A 15,934-nucleotide genomic window follows, 5' to 3' on the forward strand; every position below is an offset into this window, starting at 1 on the left:
GGACGGGGCTTTTCTCTCTCTCTCTTCTTTTTCTTCTTCTTTTCACGATAAAGCAGCCTTGCGTATGGTACACACGCGGACGGGAATCCAGAGCCCCCTCTATACGCGCAGCTAAACTTTCAGACACGAACGGAGAAAATGGGCGCGCGCGCTTTCGCGCTCGCCTCAAAGCGTTAACATATTCAAAGAAAAACTCCAACGTAGTCGCTCTCGCTGCCAAGTACTCTCATAAACGCGCGCAGCTTGAAAAAAATGTTTTACAGAACGAGCCGCACAGCCAGGGATTCGGTGCGAGAAGTAAAACCGTGCATGGTTGTTTAGCCCTTCCATAGCCAACTCTGACAGCTGCGCATATCAAACTCGAGTTATCCCCACCACCATTCGTCTCGCCCATCATCATCGTCATGAGAGTACAATAAATATGAAAATAATCAGTGATAAATCGCCCCAAAACGCCAGTACTCGATCGTTTCACGCGTTTTTCTATCTCGACCAAAAAATCTCATCTTCCTCTACAAGATCCGAGCTTCAGGTTCGTTCGAGCTGCTCGGGTCGCCAACCGGACCGTGAGCACCGGCAAGCCATGGCAAAGTCGATTGTTCCATAAAATCAACGGAATTCCCCGCGCGCTCGTCGAACGACGCGGCCGAAAAGCGGAGGATTTTTCCAGCAAGAGCGCATCGGCATCGTTCGATTTCTGTCTTCCTTCCCGCAAAATGGCAACTCGAAAAATATCCAGCGAGAAGGACTTCATCGTGCGTACCTTTTTGAAATGTGTGAAGGAAACAGAGGAGATACGAGAGAATGAAAACCGATCGGAGGCTGCGGGAGTGAGCCGCGAAATCAACGAGCGAGCGAAGAAAATGCAGCGATATCAGAGATGCTTCAGGAATTTGTTAATTACGAATTCAGATGCCTCAGCGAATCTACGGTGGCGGCTCTCTCACTCGTAAATAACTATATAGAGCTATCACGCTCCGACATTCTTCCATTTGAGGATCGAGCCCCAGAAGTCGGCGTAACCCCGCGCTTGACGCAATTATATCCCTCGACATAAACATTCCGAAGCAGCAGGCGGAGGATGTGAAAGTGATGAGTGAAATATCCAAGTTCATCCAGCCCAGAGTTCTCGGCTCATGGGCTCTCTTATACTCCTCGTATTATTCCTGCTATATATCTCACCATACCTATCTCCACACCTCGCTTCATTCTAACCGTCCAATGAGATTATGACACGTGCGAAAGCAAGCGCGACGTTATCCAAACGGAATTGGAGCCACCGAAACCCTACGTTGTTTACGTTCGTTCGTACGACATCCGAATTTGCATCAGCATATTTGTATGTATGGAGAACCAGCTGTGTCCGCGGCTCCCCTTGCATTAACTATTCTTGCAAAAGCAAGCGAACTCCAATTGCTGTAACGACTCGGTCGCAGCTCAGGATGGCAGGAGGGTGCTGGAATCAAAGCAATTCTGTGCGGAGGATTTGGAATTTTAGGTATTTTCGATCTTGTGCCGTCGCAGTTAAAAATCGGCTTTCTGATCATTTCGTGGTTAACGAACTTTTGGATGGACTCGATTGAAAATGCTGATTACAATAAAGTCGCTGAAACTTTTTTCATGAAAAAGTTTTTCTCGTGAAAATTCGAAAATGTTGGCTCCTTGGATCAGAAAAGCTGAAAAAGGAGCTCACGAAATAAGTGGTAAGGAGGAAATCCACACTCGATAATACTCGGCCAGTTTTCACGCCTTTAAGAATCTTTTCAGGTGACTCGCGATCAGTGGGAGCGAATAATGAGACACGGAGCTTTTGATTCGAGAGCATTTTATTTTACAAGTATTCGTAACACAATAAACTCAAGAGAGAAAAGATCGTGCCACGACACCAGGAGGAAGACTGTTTTCGATTTAGTACTGATATCCATGATTATTCAGTGTCGTCGATTGTCGCGGATAGGAGCCGGACTCGGCTTCTTCGTAAGTTATAATTGGCCTGTATCCATGGCTGTCGGCTTCATAATGAACAACTTGCCTCCGTCCATCCGGTAAAAGTACTTTGTAAACGCCCTGAGTATTTTCGCCGTTTCGGGTCTCCTTGTGGCCATAATCGTTGCCATAATGGTCCTTGACCTCGTACTCGAACTGGTACTTTGCCGGTTCCTTGATGGCGTGAACAAAAGAATACGTGACGAGGTGTAAACAATAGATTCGAGGAAAGTAAATCGAAAAATTATGGTAAACGCGCGCGCAGCCTTCGCTGAGTCAAGTTACTTTATGTCGACTGAATAAATTCTTCGCGAGCCAAGCGCAGCAGGCTCGTTGAGATATCATTTCGTAAAAGTACAAAATTCCGTCTAATTAGTCTCGTCAAATACGCGAATGACAGTTGAACAATCGAGTCTCCGAGACAGGAGTGAAAAATGCACTTGGAAAGCAGAGTCTCGTGAATTCTGATTACTCACTTGATGCTCCGACGACGGGTAGCGATAGCCGGACGATCCAGAATTTTGATAACCGTACCGAGACGAAAGTTTGTCGCTAATTACGACCTGTCGATAGGCACTGTCAACCCCCGACTGTGCTTCGCGCGATAAGAAATCATGGTGACTCGAGAAAGTTGACGGAAGGTGGGAAGTCGTTGGATCACTAGCGAAGTTACTCTTGTCCGCAATCGGTGGATAAAGTTCCGAAGAACTCAGTTCGTCTTTGAGTGGAAGATAATTATTCAGGGGTATAGCTTCGGTGAGGCTCGGTTGAATCTCGCGGGACGGTTCGTACGAAGGCTTAGCACTGTTCCAACGATTCTCAACGCTCGATTGATGCTCGCTTGGATCGGAGGATTGTCGATTAGCTGGCAAATAGTTTGAGAAAGGTAAGGGCTCCTTTTGCAGCGGCAACGAAAAACTCGACGACAATTCTTGCCTCAATTCGGCCACGTTTTGGCCTGAGACATTCGGCGACGAGGATGTGTAGCGATTATTCGTGCGATGATTGCTCGACGAAGGTGGCAAGTATCTCGTTTGGGGATGTGTGCCAGGAGGCCTGTAGCCAGCTGGCTCCAGGCTACCGTGTGCCAAGCTCATCAGTGAGCAAACCAGAACCAATGGAATCTGCAGTTTTCAAAAACAAAAAATACCACTTTGAGACACAAAACCCATTCAAATTTCATGACTTTTCAACATTATTTCACCGTTCGGACGAAAGTCTGAGCTCTGAATAAACTTTCCATTGGATTACTCGAGTCCTTAAATTTCTAACAGTCACTATACAGCTCTCGAATCATCATTTTTCATCTTAGCTATCTGAGAGCAGTCAAATGAGAGATTTTTTCTAATATTTATTTTTTTTGAGTCCCCTCCGTCCTCGCAGAGGGTGATTTCATCGAGAATCTGAGTGGAATAAAGTGAAAAAGAAAACAAGAAGAATCGAGTGATGAATCAACGATAAATGAAGATAAAAACGGAGCAGCAATTACCCAACATATCGTATAACAACGAAGTTGATATTTCAGGCACTTTAAGCTCGTAGAACTCGGTGCATCTTACATAAACGTTGATTCAACGTTAACGAGTAATAAGAAGATTTACGGAAGGTGTAATATTGAAAAAGAAGCTTTACAAGACGGAGGATGGCGAGGATGAAATTCGTACGCGCTTCGAAGAAGCTAAAATACTCGTTACGAAAGGTAGCGAAAGCTTTTGCCTAGAGAAATGTTGAAACATGAAATCGTACACTAGAAATGGTAAGCTTTCATGTTTAACCCTTGCAAGCCCGGGGTTTCTATCTCCGTCGCTCTTTCCCTTTGGCTTTTGACTTGGACTGATAGTCTTTTCCACTAAAAGCTAAATCCTCTTATTCCGTCCTTACCTTCATGTTTCCTCTATGAGGGCACGTCTTGATTTGATTTGGCATGGAGCTTGAAGCCTCCTTTTATATGTGCACAGAAATAGCAGTGCTTGAATATGTGGGTGCGTGCGGGGCTCCGTGCGTGTTTGTGGCCGAAGTCTTTGGAGCGTTTTCCGTTCGTTCAAACTTGTATATTCGGTAGGATGCTGCTGCCACGAAAGCATGAAGATTGGAGGGAGGGAGGGTGGACTCACTCTTCTTTGAATGTGAATACATTTCGTTGCTAGAGCTCCGATTTCGTGTAGTTAAATTCACGGCGCGTCTGTGCGTCTCTCCGTGTACGTGCGTGTCCATGTGCGCGACTGTACGTTAGAGCACGCAACTCGTACTCATGTACACGGATAAATACATGTAAAGTGTGATGCGAGCCAACTACCCGGTCACGGTAAAGTGTATAAAAGTGAATGCTTCGCTGAGCATGGCCGTCCTGGCGAGCCGCGCGACCTCTCCTTTTAACGGATCCATCTCATTCTTGTTTTTAATGCGAGAACATATGATGCGTGAGATTCTTGTCCTTTTGTCTTCTCTCCTCGCTCGTCTCAATTATTACGGCGATAGACTTCCATGGAGTTAACTCCGCAAAATAACCAACCAAAGAGCCGGTTGGAGGGATGGTTTTTCACGTTTTTATCAGCGAGCTCTTCTCCCAGGAAAAAGAATAAGAGCAGGGAGCGAGAGAGCACTCGCGCGCATGGAGCAATCGAACGAAAGATGTTTCGAATCTTCAGCCCATGAACAAAGAGATATGACTGACCTGCTCGCCTTACGATTGTCTAACTTTGGACAATGGCCCTTCAATGAGAACAACGACGCTCCAATCAGCTATACGAATACGCCGGAATCGTTGCTCTTACTTTTTTATTCACGCCGAGAAGAAGAGAAACGGACCTTCGAGAGTTGGGACGAAAAATACTGTGGATTTTCGAGAATGTGCTTCTGCTTTTTAGTTATTTGTGAGTACGAAACTAAAGTTATATTTTTCTATGGATACAGGCGCACGGGAGAAACCAAGTATGGAAGTCAAGATTTTTTAAAGAAAAATGAATATTAATGGTCAGTGAAACAAAAACGGATCGAGGAGACAAGTGTTTTTACCGATGGAACTTGGATACGATGGAAGCGAACAAAACGACGGTAATTTTCTCTTCATTAAGTCCCAATTGCATATTTACTATTTCGCTCAATAGCCAATTCCTTGTTTTTTCTCTCTCTCTCTCTCTCTTTGTCCCTCGCTCAAGAAAACACGCGAAAGATTATTTTCAATAGCACACACGTGAATCTTTCGTAACAAGAGCGATTTCCATTGTCAATTGACCACAATGATTGTGCCGATCGCTTTGAGAGAGCCTCGATGTGTCGTAAACACGAGAGTCGTAAATCATCATCCCTCGGAGTCCTAAACCGCGTGGGTTACGCCTTTCCGTATGTTAGCAACCGCGAGAGTTATTTATCTTCGCGCTTGTAAATGCGGAATAAAAAATAAAGACGGGGATAATGAGAGGTACTTTGACGAGAGAACTGGTGGGGGGCTGACATCGCCGACGATCGTTTGCACACGAGGCGGAAGACTGTGCAATAATAGCGATGATGAACGAGATGAAACTCCGAGGCTGGCGAATCTGCTCCGAAAATTCTTCTCCGGCGTGAATTTCGGCCATTACATCAGCCTCGGTCAAAGTTTCGAAGAATTGAACTTCAGCTGATCCGCGTGCCGATACATTCTTCGGAAGCACATAACATTCAAGGACGAATAACTATTTTCTCAAAATAAAATCCTCGCATTTTGGAGCCTCGCTTGTCAGGACGAAGAGCGCGCACCGATGTGTATCATGACCGAGTTTGCAAACGCGCTCCAAAGTTCAAAGATCCCAACGGCTTGCGTTGCAACCTTATCGAGATCGAAGGGTGCGTCATAATTGATCGAGCTCTCAGGCGCAAGTAATTGCTTCTAAACTACCTTTCCTCTTTGACAATGCTCACAAATGTAGCGACAAACTCAAGATTCGTGCGCGCGAGCTCCGCAAATCGGTGTGTGCATAGACTCGGTGGTCTAAGAAGCATGAATGGGCCAAATTTACAAGCTCCGATTCGAATTTGCACCAAGCCTTCTACACAGTAAGGTTCATTAGTGAATCGGCGGCTGATGGAGCAGCGATCCGGGAAAGGGGAGCGGGGCGAACAAGAGAGTCGGACATTCGCCGGGTTTGCGTAACCTCCAACTGTAACATCGAGAGCAAGGCCATCCCGCCGCATCTTTGTAACGTAATATGCGTGGCTCTGTAGACATTAACGCGCCTGTGAATAATCAATAATAATAAAGAGCGTCGTTATTATGCTCGATCGAAAGAGGCTACAAAGAATTTAGAGGATTAAGTAAGCGGAGGAGAAGGGAGAAGGGGCGATAGAGAGCTCGGACGTTCATGAAGATCTCGCACTCGATCATCCCTCGCGCCCCGGGAACCTTGCCCATTTCTCTTTCCATTAACGCATACCGATCGCTAGCTCGATCCTCGGACTCGGCGATCTTTCTCTTTATTCGCATCTTATGGCGCCTCCGCCGCCGCGCGTGCGTATGTGCGAGTGCTTCGCACAATGATTTCATACGTCTCAAGGCCCTCACCGCGACTCGTTACACCGACGCGATTTACGATTTCTCGTGTAATATATAACTTCCTCAAATCCACAAAAACTTGTCAAGATTAATCGCGATTGTAAATACGTACGTAGCCGCGTGCATATTTATGTCCGCAGCCGCATGTATTCGCACATAACTAAAAATTGCATGATTTATCATATTTTTGGATGAACTAAATGAGCTGTAATTGGGCTATTCATCACTGATCACCGCGGGGATAAGGGGATCCTTGCAGCCATTTCGAAAGTCGCCTCCGAGTGCGTTGTACCGGAAAGAACAAACCGAGAATTGCATCAATTACGATATTTATTTATCAACGCGACGCAACGGCTCGAAGAAGTCCTGCGCGGGGGGATGGGAAATCGGGAAGAAAAGTTGCAGCTGCCCAGGGCGAGAGATTATTTCCAAAAAAGTATATGGAAACGTATGCTCGGACGCGTGAGAACAAAAACTTCATGAGACGTCAACACTCGACAGGAAGGCATCTTCGATGGGGCAGGAATCATTAATCCTGAGTAACTTCTCACAGAATTTTCACAGTCGAGACTCGAACCTCCGATTCCGGAATGACGAGACACGATTAAGGGCGTTCGCGAATCGGACGAATGATTAATTCATCCAAGTTGATGTGCTTGAAATTGACGAGTGCGTTTGTGCTAATGCAATCGTCTACGGAGGATTTACGTCTCGCGTGGAAGGGAGAAAATTAGTATTCGGGCACGTAGAGACAGACTCTCGTAGCTATCCTCATTGTGTTTCAAGCGTAATATTTCTCATTAGCATAGATACGTAGGTGAAGATTGCTTTTACTCTTGGCGTCCACGCGATCTTCGCCTCTGTTCCTCAAAACGTTTCGGTAGGTACGTGTATATAACACCTTTATATCTCTCTGTGCTCGGGAGCCCCATTTATATTATATTCTTACGTATACACACACACTAGAACGAGGGAGCGTGAAATGTTCTCTAATAGAGGTGGATCGGGCGAAAGGTTCGCGTGACTTTGGGACCTTAAGGTCTCGCTGGATCCTCCTGACGATATCCTCCGGGGCTCCGCGCTCCAAACTCCAAATGATGATCGCCGGATCAATGATATACGACGGATAATACTCATCGAGGGAACACGACCTGACAAAAGGATGCGTCGAGGTATATCTATGGCCAACTGCATACGTCGCGGGGCTTGGAAAATTGGCCGGTGCTGGATAGACGCGCGATCATCGAAAGTCGATATCTTTTTTCGAGGCTGAGAGAGAGAGAGAGAGAGAGAAAGAGGAATGAGGGATATGCAAATCGGGCCTCGGGAGGATCGTCTTTACCGTGGGTTCAAGAAATCAATTTTGTGCCTCTTTTTCATCTTGCAATTATCTTGAAAACGTTATTTTTTCTGATCGCACTCCCGTGCGAGCAGACTCTCCGCTCTTTTTATAAGAGCCACTAATTCATTGGATTAACCGCGGTTATTTCATCAGAGCTCTCTCCCCTTCATTCAAGATCCATTATAAATTCAAGTGGAATTGTCAACGACTCGATCTCTGTGACGTGCAATATGCCCGAGCTTAAGCACTCGAAAACTGGCTGCCGATCACCCGCATCGTCATCTTGGAATATATTGTGGTTGCTCGTTGTGCATCATCGGTCCTTGGCATCGAGAACCGACGAGCGAACGTCGCTTCTGTGTACACTTGCTCCATGTTGATCCTCCCCCCTGCCCCTAATGCCAATCCAATATGACGGTCAATCAATGCTTCGTGTTCGTCGAAGCCTCGATGAAGGGCCGCACTGCATAGTTGGATTAATTCTACGCGCCCTTTCGTACGGAATTCACCTCGTCCATGTCGTTCGTTCATCATTACTTTTTTATCTCTAATCAACTGTTTATGATAACTGCAAATCGGTGGAGACCATGACGCCAAATTTTTCCTCAATTTTTTGCGCTTGCCATTGTTTTCGACTGTAACAGATTAACGGAGCGGAAGAATATTTTATTTTGTTGAAGAAACTTTTATGAAAATTTGACAAACGACTTTTATTCGAACTTGCAAGAGCATCTTTTGCTCGGTGCTGATCCCTCGATGCTGCTCGAAGTAAATTCTTCTTAATAACGTTACTGTACGATGAGTAACCGAACAAACGAAGCAAAAAAGCTCTATAACTATTTTGGAGCAGCAAAACCAGCCTCAGACTTGCTCGAAATGCCTGAGAAATTATCGACACGCGTTTGAGGAGGAACGCCCGAATTCGTATTTATAATAGGGAGCGAGATAAGAGGATGATTCCGACGAACAAGAGTGTTCTATAGACCCACATTGATTAGTCACCGATCACGGGACAAGGATGTGCTTGCTCACGGATCAAATAATAGAGCACGATAATCTGCACATTGCCTATTGCCTCGATTCAACATATAGAAATTCATTGAATTTATTCGATGAAATTTACATCGGGGAATCTGTCGGACTCTGGGGAAACGTTGAATGAAAAATATTTGATGAAATATTTTTTATTCAACTATCGTGGCGTGTCGGTTGAATTATCGTAGATGGTGATGTGATTTACGGAACCGCAAATAAATGGATGCAACTAAACTCGTTGGTTGGGGAACGGGGCTTCAGAACTTGCGAAATCGTTGTCGAGCTTTCTCATTTCATTAAGCTCCTACCGACCGCTTAAGGGAAATTAATTAATAACCAACCACATGATAAAATAACAAAATAGATTTTCGGTCTATTTTATTCCTTGATATCTTGTTTACGATTTCCGATGCAAATTTTAACAAATAGATTTAAAAATTGCTAGGTATTTAGCAAAAAACAACACTCCGTAAAATTCGGACTTGGCCCGAACCCCCGGGGTGATTCCGGACGGCCCTTGGGCTGAATCTAGATTGCATTAAAATTGCTACACATAGCGCAAACATATTTTCGACTCGTACTTTCGCTTGTGTAACTTTGTGAGCCCAAATTTCACACTCGATTCACACAATCCAGTCTTCGGATGGTGAATTTCCATATTTTTCAAAAAAAAAATAACTTTTTCGTTTTTACATCGTTCACTGCTACATTTGTGCACTCAATTTTGTACGTTGGTGTTTTCTTTCGTATGTATATTTACGACGTTACTGAAATTTGAACAAAATCAATCGATATGGGGTAAAAGCAGAACGTCCGGAATTCCCCCAAACTTCTTATTCAAATTCTTATATGAAATGGGGATATTAAGGAGTTTCGATACCTGTTAACAAATGTTAAGAAATTGATAGAACTTGGAGATAATGTTCTTCAACGTAACGTGCAAAAGCTCAATTTTTTTCGAACTTTTCTTCTACATAGTTATCGAGTAATAAAGCATTAAAGCAAACTTCTTATGCCCGGAATGTATACTTATATAATATTGAAACGCTATGCTCATACGCTTGATCTTCCGAGTTCAATTACTCGATAACGGTGTAGAAGAAAAATGTAAATAAAAATATGTATTGTCGAATTTGGTGCTAAAGAATATATGTTCACCAAATTTTATAAAATTCTGAACTTTTTGAATTTTTTTATGTTCTTAACATGGCTTAGCGCGACAAGGTTTTATCGACTGTGCCGAAAGTCCTTAAATGAATTTTTTGAATAACATTGAAACCGTTTATCCCCGTAGTTTCATCAGTTTAATGTATAGGCAAAAATGAGATCAAAATGTACGAAATTTTGTGACTGATCTTACCTCGAAGGAAATAAATCGCTTGGCGCTTCGAATAATGTGAGTACACTAAACATCGATAGGACTATCGCATGAGTTCGAGTGCGTGGAAACGGGGTTAACGGAATATAAAGATATTGCGGTGTCCGTATTTACCCTGCGTCCGGAAATCCCTCCCACTCTCTCTGCATGCAGTACACAACTGACGTTGATATTTTGATTCATTAATCAATTGCACTACCATAAACGTGGCACGACAAATTGCAAGCGATTCTGTTTGACGAGTGGACGTGGAAAAACCAGAGTAGTTAACTGATGCGAATAAAAATTTAGTATCGCGCGGTGCGATTCGCATCTATCGTCGTTTAATCTCAATAAAACTCGGTGCCATCCTGCGTACGCGTGTATGCGCGCAATGAACACCGCGAGTGCGTTGCACATTCGCGGAACGAGTTTATCGCAGCTTGTTCGCAACGTCGCGTCTATTTGCGACGTTACGGGAGATCGCGAAGTGTGTCTGCGCAGGCTAATGAGGATGAGAACACTTTTCCAGATTTACCACTGACCCGAAGAGTTCAGGTGATTCGAAAACTTCGTCTTCGCTCAAATGCGTTAAGATTGAAAACTAAAATTGTTGGAAGAATGAAAATGAGGAGCGTTTTTTCCAACTTTTTATTCGTTCCGAGCTGGCCCCGTTGATGCTTTTTTTAATTGTGTGGATTGAAGACTGCCGATCATCGTTTGTAATCTTAAAATGTTAAACTTCCAATCATCGTTTGTAATCTTCGTTTTCGGATGAGTCGATCGCTCGTTAACTTTCATTTTCGTTTGTTTCTCCAGTTAGAGGTATGACGATCCTTTCGAAAATGCAGCCGAGGCGTGTCATCGGAAAAATCAAAGACATTGGAAGAAGCACGAGGAGCAATTCGACTGCGGACGTCTGCCCGGTTGCTGCCGAAAGCGAGAAAAATTTTAATGCGATACGCCCCTTCAAGGACATTCCGGGACCAAAGGGGCTGCCATTAGTGGGCAACCTCTTCAGATTCATACCCGGAATAGGTATTGAGACTTGCAGAAAATATAAAATACTCACCGAAAAATCTGAATCTCTAATTGAGCTTGCGTTCAATACCGAAACCCGATTTCTTACGGAAATTTTGAAAAAAATATACGTCTCACAGAAAAATCTAACGAATCGATTAAAAAAAAAAAAAAGTATTTGTACCCTATAGTTTTTGAGATATCGCAGGTTAAAGTTCTATGGTTTCTCCATCCGAGCACAACATGGTAATCGTCAAACAAAAAATGTGTATCAAAATAACTTAAGAACGGTTCTTACCATTTTGATTTTAAAAAGCACACTGTTAGACTATCTTCTGAAGAAAAAATTGAAAAAAAATACGATCCACCGTCTAGTTTTTGAGAAAAAAATGATTGTAATAAAAATCGTATGGAAATTTGAGTCGGAGAATTTCAAGGTTCTCGCGCTTCTGAGCGTTCATTTGTATTCTAGCAGGGGCGTATGCAGAAGGAAAAATATAAAAATTCCAAAATTACGAGGAATTATGAAATTTTAGTAAAATATCGTAACCATATATTTTTTAACTGATCATTAACGATAATTTGAATAATTTTTGAAATTACCTTGATTCAGAACGTTTATAAAAATCTTTTGTGGCGAAGCCTGCTGTGAAAATAAGCAAAATGCTCAATTCTGCCTGCATTCGGTTTCTTTATTTTGAAAAATTTCATCATTTATCCAGGCAGATATGGGAGCGTACGCTCAAAAACGATATTGCAGATGCTGCGACAAGATTTTGGTGACATTGTCAGACTCGAGGATATTTGGACTCGGTCACCAACGGTGTATCTCTTCAATGTTGAAGATTGCGAGAAAATGTATCGCGTCGAAGGTCCATTCCCGAGTAGACTCACGATGGAAACATTGAAAGTACATCGCGAAATGAACGCGAGCATGTTCAACGGTTACCTTGGACTGGCATCGAGGTGTGCTATTTCATAATGAGAGCAAGTACGATCATTTTTATAAAAACAGCTTGGTTTTCATAGAGTATCATTTGAAAAAAGGACAGCCAGGGGGAAGCGTGGCACAAATTTCGGAGCAACGTCAATCCGTACATGATGCAGCCACATGCCATAATGCCCCACGTAGCTCAGGTGGATCAAGTTTCCGGTGAATTCGTTGAAAAAATGCGCAAACTCCGAGACGCAGAAACTTTGAAGTTGCCCCCAAGTTTCAACAACGAGATGCATAAATGGGCGCTCGAATGTAAGTTCAAATCGCTCGGCACATATTTATTAGCGCAAACTCCCCAAAGGGAGGCGTCTCGATGGCAGTAAATATCGACGAGCGGATTCGTAAACTTTTATTTTCAGCCGAGAGCGTACTTTCTTGATCGATTTTTCTTGATGATGTTTCTCATGAAGGTCCGAGAAACTTGAGCTTTGGTAGGAAGCCCCGAGTAAAGCCTCGCTGAATTAAATCAATTTACAAAAGTCACGTAGAAGCGATGATAAGTAACAAAATGCGCCTCTGCTGGTAGCACGGCAGTGCGAAAAGATAAATAATAACGCTTGGAATACGAGATTATGAAAAAACAAAGTAGGCGAGAAATGTAAACGAGATCAGCTGGCGTCGTGAAATAAGTTGTGACCCATTAGAGCGAACCAGTATAAAGTTTTATGAGTAAACGAGACAAAGAGGCGGAGGACTTTATATCTACATAATATGAGTTTTTGCCTCGTCTTTTCACTTCTCTCTTTCTCTCTCTCCCTTCCGCTCTGCCTCCTTTCATATTTCCGCGCAGTATTTTTCTCCTCTCTCCTTTTCATTAGATAATGAAAAATATGATATTTTTTAAAAAAACTTTCGCTCCCCGGCTGCGCTCCAATCTCGCAAGTACGGAATACCAATTTTCGCAATTTCATTCCTCACCAGGATTCATTCCTTTTTTCTTCCTCTACACTCGTACCTTGTTTCGAGATTTTTTCTTCCTCTTTCCGAGTCTGATCTAGCCTGCTGGCATAACTTTAGCATGATTAACTTTTACCTTGCACTCTGCGCTCGCTCCAAATTCCGATATTACGAAAAAAAACTGCTTCCGCATTTTGGCCTCCGCGTGTACATTATGAGGGAATATCATTCGCGTTGTCCGAGTCACAGAAACGTCGGTTACTTCTTTCGAACCAACGATCCAGTTGGCCTTGCACCGACTTCGCCGAGTTTCGCTCTGTGCCGTTACGCGTCGAGATCTCTTTCTTACTCTTTGTTTCCTTTTCATCCTTTTCCATTATTGACCAACCGAGTTTACGGGATTAATGAGATTTCTTTGCGGAATACCCCGCAGACAGAAAGCCCGCGAGTAATTATACGAGCTTCATTCAGAATCGAGAGAGGGAGGGAGGGAGAGTTTATACGTTTTTTCCATCGACATTACAACCCCGAGAATAAATTGTACTCGATGAAGTATGCCCAAGGCGTATCAAGGATTGGTACAACTATTGGGAAACATTGCTTCGTAGTTTCACTTACGAAGCGAAGCCTTTTTATGCTCTTTCCCTTATATTTCAAAGTATAATTAACCCGCAGTCACGACACTGGTGCGAATTTGCACCCACGAAAATTGTCTCTAGAACTTCAAAATTCCTATCTTCAATTTGGCCATATTTATCTGCAATGAAACTGTATTTTACAATTTTTTCAATGATTCTAATCAATTACGAAGGAATCGTTATAAGATTTTGATGTTTTCCAGCGATATGCGCAATAGCCCTGGACCATCGGATGGGCTGCCTGAGCGACGATCTCAGCCCGGATTCTGATCCGCAGAGAATGATAAACGCTGTGCACGTAATGTTCGATTCGTTTTTCGTCCTCGAAGTCAAACCGTCTTTGTGGAAATATTACAAAACGCGGAAGTTGAGAAGGCTCTTTGCTGCACTAGACTCAATAACTAGGTGCGTCTGCCACTGGTTTTTCACTCGAACGCACCTCAAATTCCTAATTTCGAATCTTTACGTTAAGTTAACTTTACGGGAATTTGAATGCAACATAAGTAATAGCGTACAATAAAGTGGGTCAAAGTAACAGAATTAAGTGGCAAAACCGGCGTTGAAAAATCGAAAATTAATGAACAGAAACCGCCCGTTTGTTGGCAGCATTTCAGTGAAGTACGTAGACGCGGCAAAGGAGAGATTCAATGCGCGTAACGAGGAAGAAAAAAGAGACAGGGCACGACACAAAAGTATTCTGGAAAACTCGCTCAACATCGACGAGGGAACGGGCTACATATTAGCACTGGACATGTTGGCCGGGGGTATTGATACGGTAAAAAAAGTCAATCATTCGTGTTGAAATCGATCTGTGAAAATCGCTAATTTTCCACCGATTAATGTTTCCATGCGGAGTTGAAAAAATGATGTTACAGACGAGCAACACGGCCGGTTCGATGTTGTATTACATCGCGTCGAATCCCCCGGTTCAGGAAAAATTGAGGGAAGAAGTTTTGAGAGCTTTGCCGGATAAAAATTCGCCGGTCACGTACGAAATACTGAAGAGTAAAATACCGTATTTAAAAGCGTGCGTCAAAGAGTCTCTGAGACTTTCACCGATCGCGTTTGCAAATCTGAGAACGATGACGAAAGACGTAGTGATCGGTGGCTACGAGATCCCAGCTGGTGTAAGTTCAAAATCTCCAAATAGAGCGAGATTATTTTGCAGTTGCCGGTGCAAAACTGCCAAGCGATTACTCGAGAGGAGATTAAATTCCTCGTTTATTTTATTCTTCGTGACGAAGGAAAACATTTTTTTCCCCCTTTTTTCTGCCTCAGATCAACGTCTTGGCTATTCACGGGCTGCTTTCTCAGGAATCCGCGCATTTCCCAAATCCTGAAGCTTTCCTACCCGAAAGATGGCTACGTGACAGCAAGGGCGTAGCTTCGGCGAAGGATACTCACCCGTTTGTCTACATGCCGTTCGGCTTCGGTGCGCGCACTTGTATCGGTCGAAGATTCGCTCAACTTGAGATCGAAACTCTCGCGTTGAAGGTTAACGACGATTCCAAAACTCGCTGAACGAGCACCAAATACCCGAACAATATGCAAGAGAAAATCGTATTTTTCCGCCCGTTCAATTATTCGATTCAACCTTCATTTTTCACTTTTCATAACAAAATTATATAATGATATTTTAACTTGTTTTTTTTTTTTTTTTTCGTACACAGGTTTTCAGAAATTTCAAAGTGGAATGGAAAGAACCACCCCTTAAGATTAAAACTCGTTTCATTAATACGATTGACTCGCCCCTGGAGTTCACATTGATCGATTTGTAGAAACCATTGAAGCTATTTTCATGCGTAATAATTCATGACAAACGTCCGCTTTAAGTGAAATTCAGTTTTCAAAGTTAATCTTCAATGTCAAGGTGTCATTGAGTTTTCTATGAGTTTTAAGTAAACCGGCTATCGCTAGAAAATGACAATGAAACGAAAAACGAATGCACATAAAAAATGTGCACAAAAATGCACCGTTTATCGATGTAACGAAATAATAAAATTTTAATATCTCTGACATGCGTTAGGTTATTGAAGAGTCCCAAAAGGTCAAAACATTAAGAGTCCAAATATCGAAAATTCTCAGCATCTTCAGTCGCTACATTTATGTTTCTCATCTGAACTGCTGTTGT

At 43.2% G+C, this 15,934-nt stretch overlaps 2 protein-coding genes across 4 annotated transcripts; one reads left to right on the forward strand and one right to left on the reverse strand.

Moving 5' to 3' along the window:
- Positions 1-1,808: 1,808 nt before the first annotated feature.
- LOC122413593 (uncharacterized) lies at positions 1,809-10,618 on the reverse strand. Of its 3 annotated transcripts, XM_043424034.1 has the most exons (4): positions 10,387-10,618; positions 10,255-10,299; positions 2,463-3,110; positions 1,809-2,160 (listed from the first exon to the last, which is right to left on the reverse strand). In XM_043424034.1, exons 1-4 carry the CDS (start codon positions 10,453-10,455, stop codon positions 1,909-1,911), a joined length of 1,014 nt encoding a protein of 337 aa, XP_043279969.1. In that variant the 5' UTR covers positions 10,456-10,618; the 3' UTR covers positions 1,809-1,908. The 3 variants fall into 3 exon arrangements, with proteins under 3 accessions (XP_043279969.1, XP_043279970.1, XP_043279971.1); XM_043424035.1 differs by lacking the exon at positions 10,255-10,299; XM_043424036.1 differs by lacking the exons at positions 10,255-10,299; positions 10,387-10,618 and adding an exon at positions 3,868-5,833.
- Positions 10,619-11,085: 467 nt separating this feature from the next.
- On the forward strand, positions 11,086-15,819 carry LOC122413214 (cytochrome P450 CYP12A2-like). The gene is made up of 8 exons (XM_043423404.1): positions 11,086-11,289; positions 11,994-12,237; positions 12,324-12,520; positions 14,007-14,208; positions 14,410-14,578; positions 14,679-14,930; positions 15,082-15,297; positions 15,474-15,819. Exons 1-8 carry the CDS (start codon positions 11,097-11,099, stop codon positions 15,579-15,581), a joined length of 1,581 nt encoding a protein of 526 aa, XP_043279339.1. The 5' UTR covers positions 11,086-11,096; the 3' UTR covers positions 15,582-15,819.
- The last annotated feature ends 115 nt before the right edge of the window (positions 15,820-15,934 follow it).

The sequence above is a fragment of the Venturia canescens genome, chromosome 7 (genome assembly GCF_019457755.1).
Source record: "Venturia canescens isolate UGA chromosome 7, ASM1945775v1, whole genome shotgun sequence".
Classification (NCBI taxonomy): Eukaryota; Metazoa; Arthropoda; class Insecta; order Hymenoptera; family Ichneumonidae; genus Venturia; species Venturia canescens.

Bases quoted from the DNA above. Each gene is read 5' to 3' on its own strand.
- LOC122413593 (XM_043424034.1), bottom strand. From the start codon at position 10,455: ATGAATCAAAATATCAACGTCAGTTGTGTACTGCATGCAGAGAGAGTG. The intron at 10,300-10,386 runs GTAAATACGGAC...ATCGATGTTTAG, and splicing joins GAGGGATTTCCGGACGCAGG to TGTACTCACATTATTCGAAG. The intron at 2,161-2,462 runs GTGAGTAATCAG...CACGCCATCAAG, and splicing joins ACCCGTCGTCGGAGCATCAA to GAACCGGCAAAGTACCAGTT.
- LOC122413214 (XM_043423404.1), top strand. From the start codon at position 11,097: ATGCAGCCGAGGCGTGTCATCGGAAAAATCAAAGACATTGGAAGAAGC. The intron at 11,290-11,993 runs GTATTGAGACTT...TCATTTATCCAG, and splicing joins CAGATTCATACCCGGAATAG to GCAGATATGGGAGCGTACGC. The intron at 15,298-15,473 runs GTTAACGACGAT...TTTCGTACACAG, and splicing joins TCGAAACTCTCGCGTTGAAG to GTTTTCAGAAATTTCAAAGT.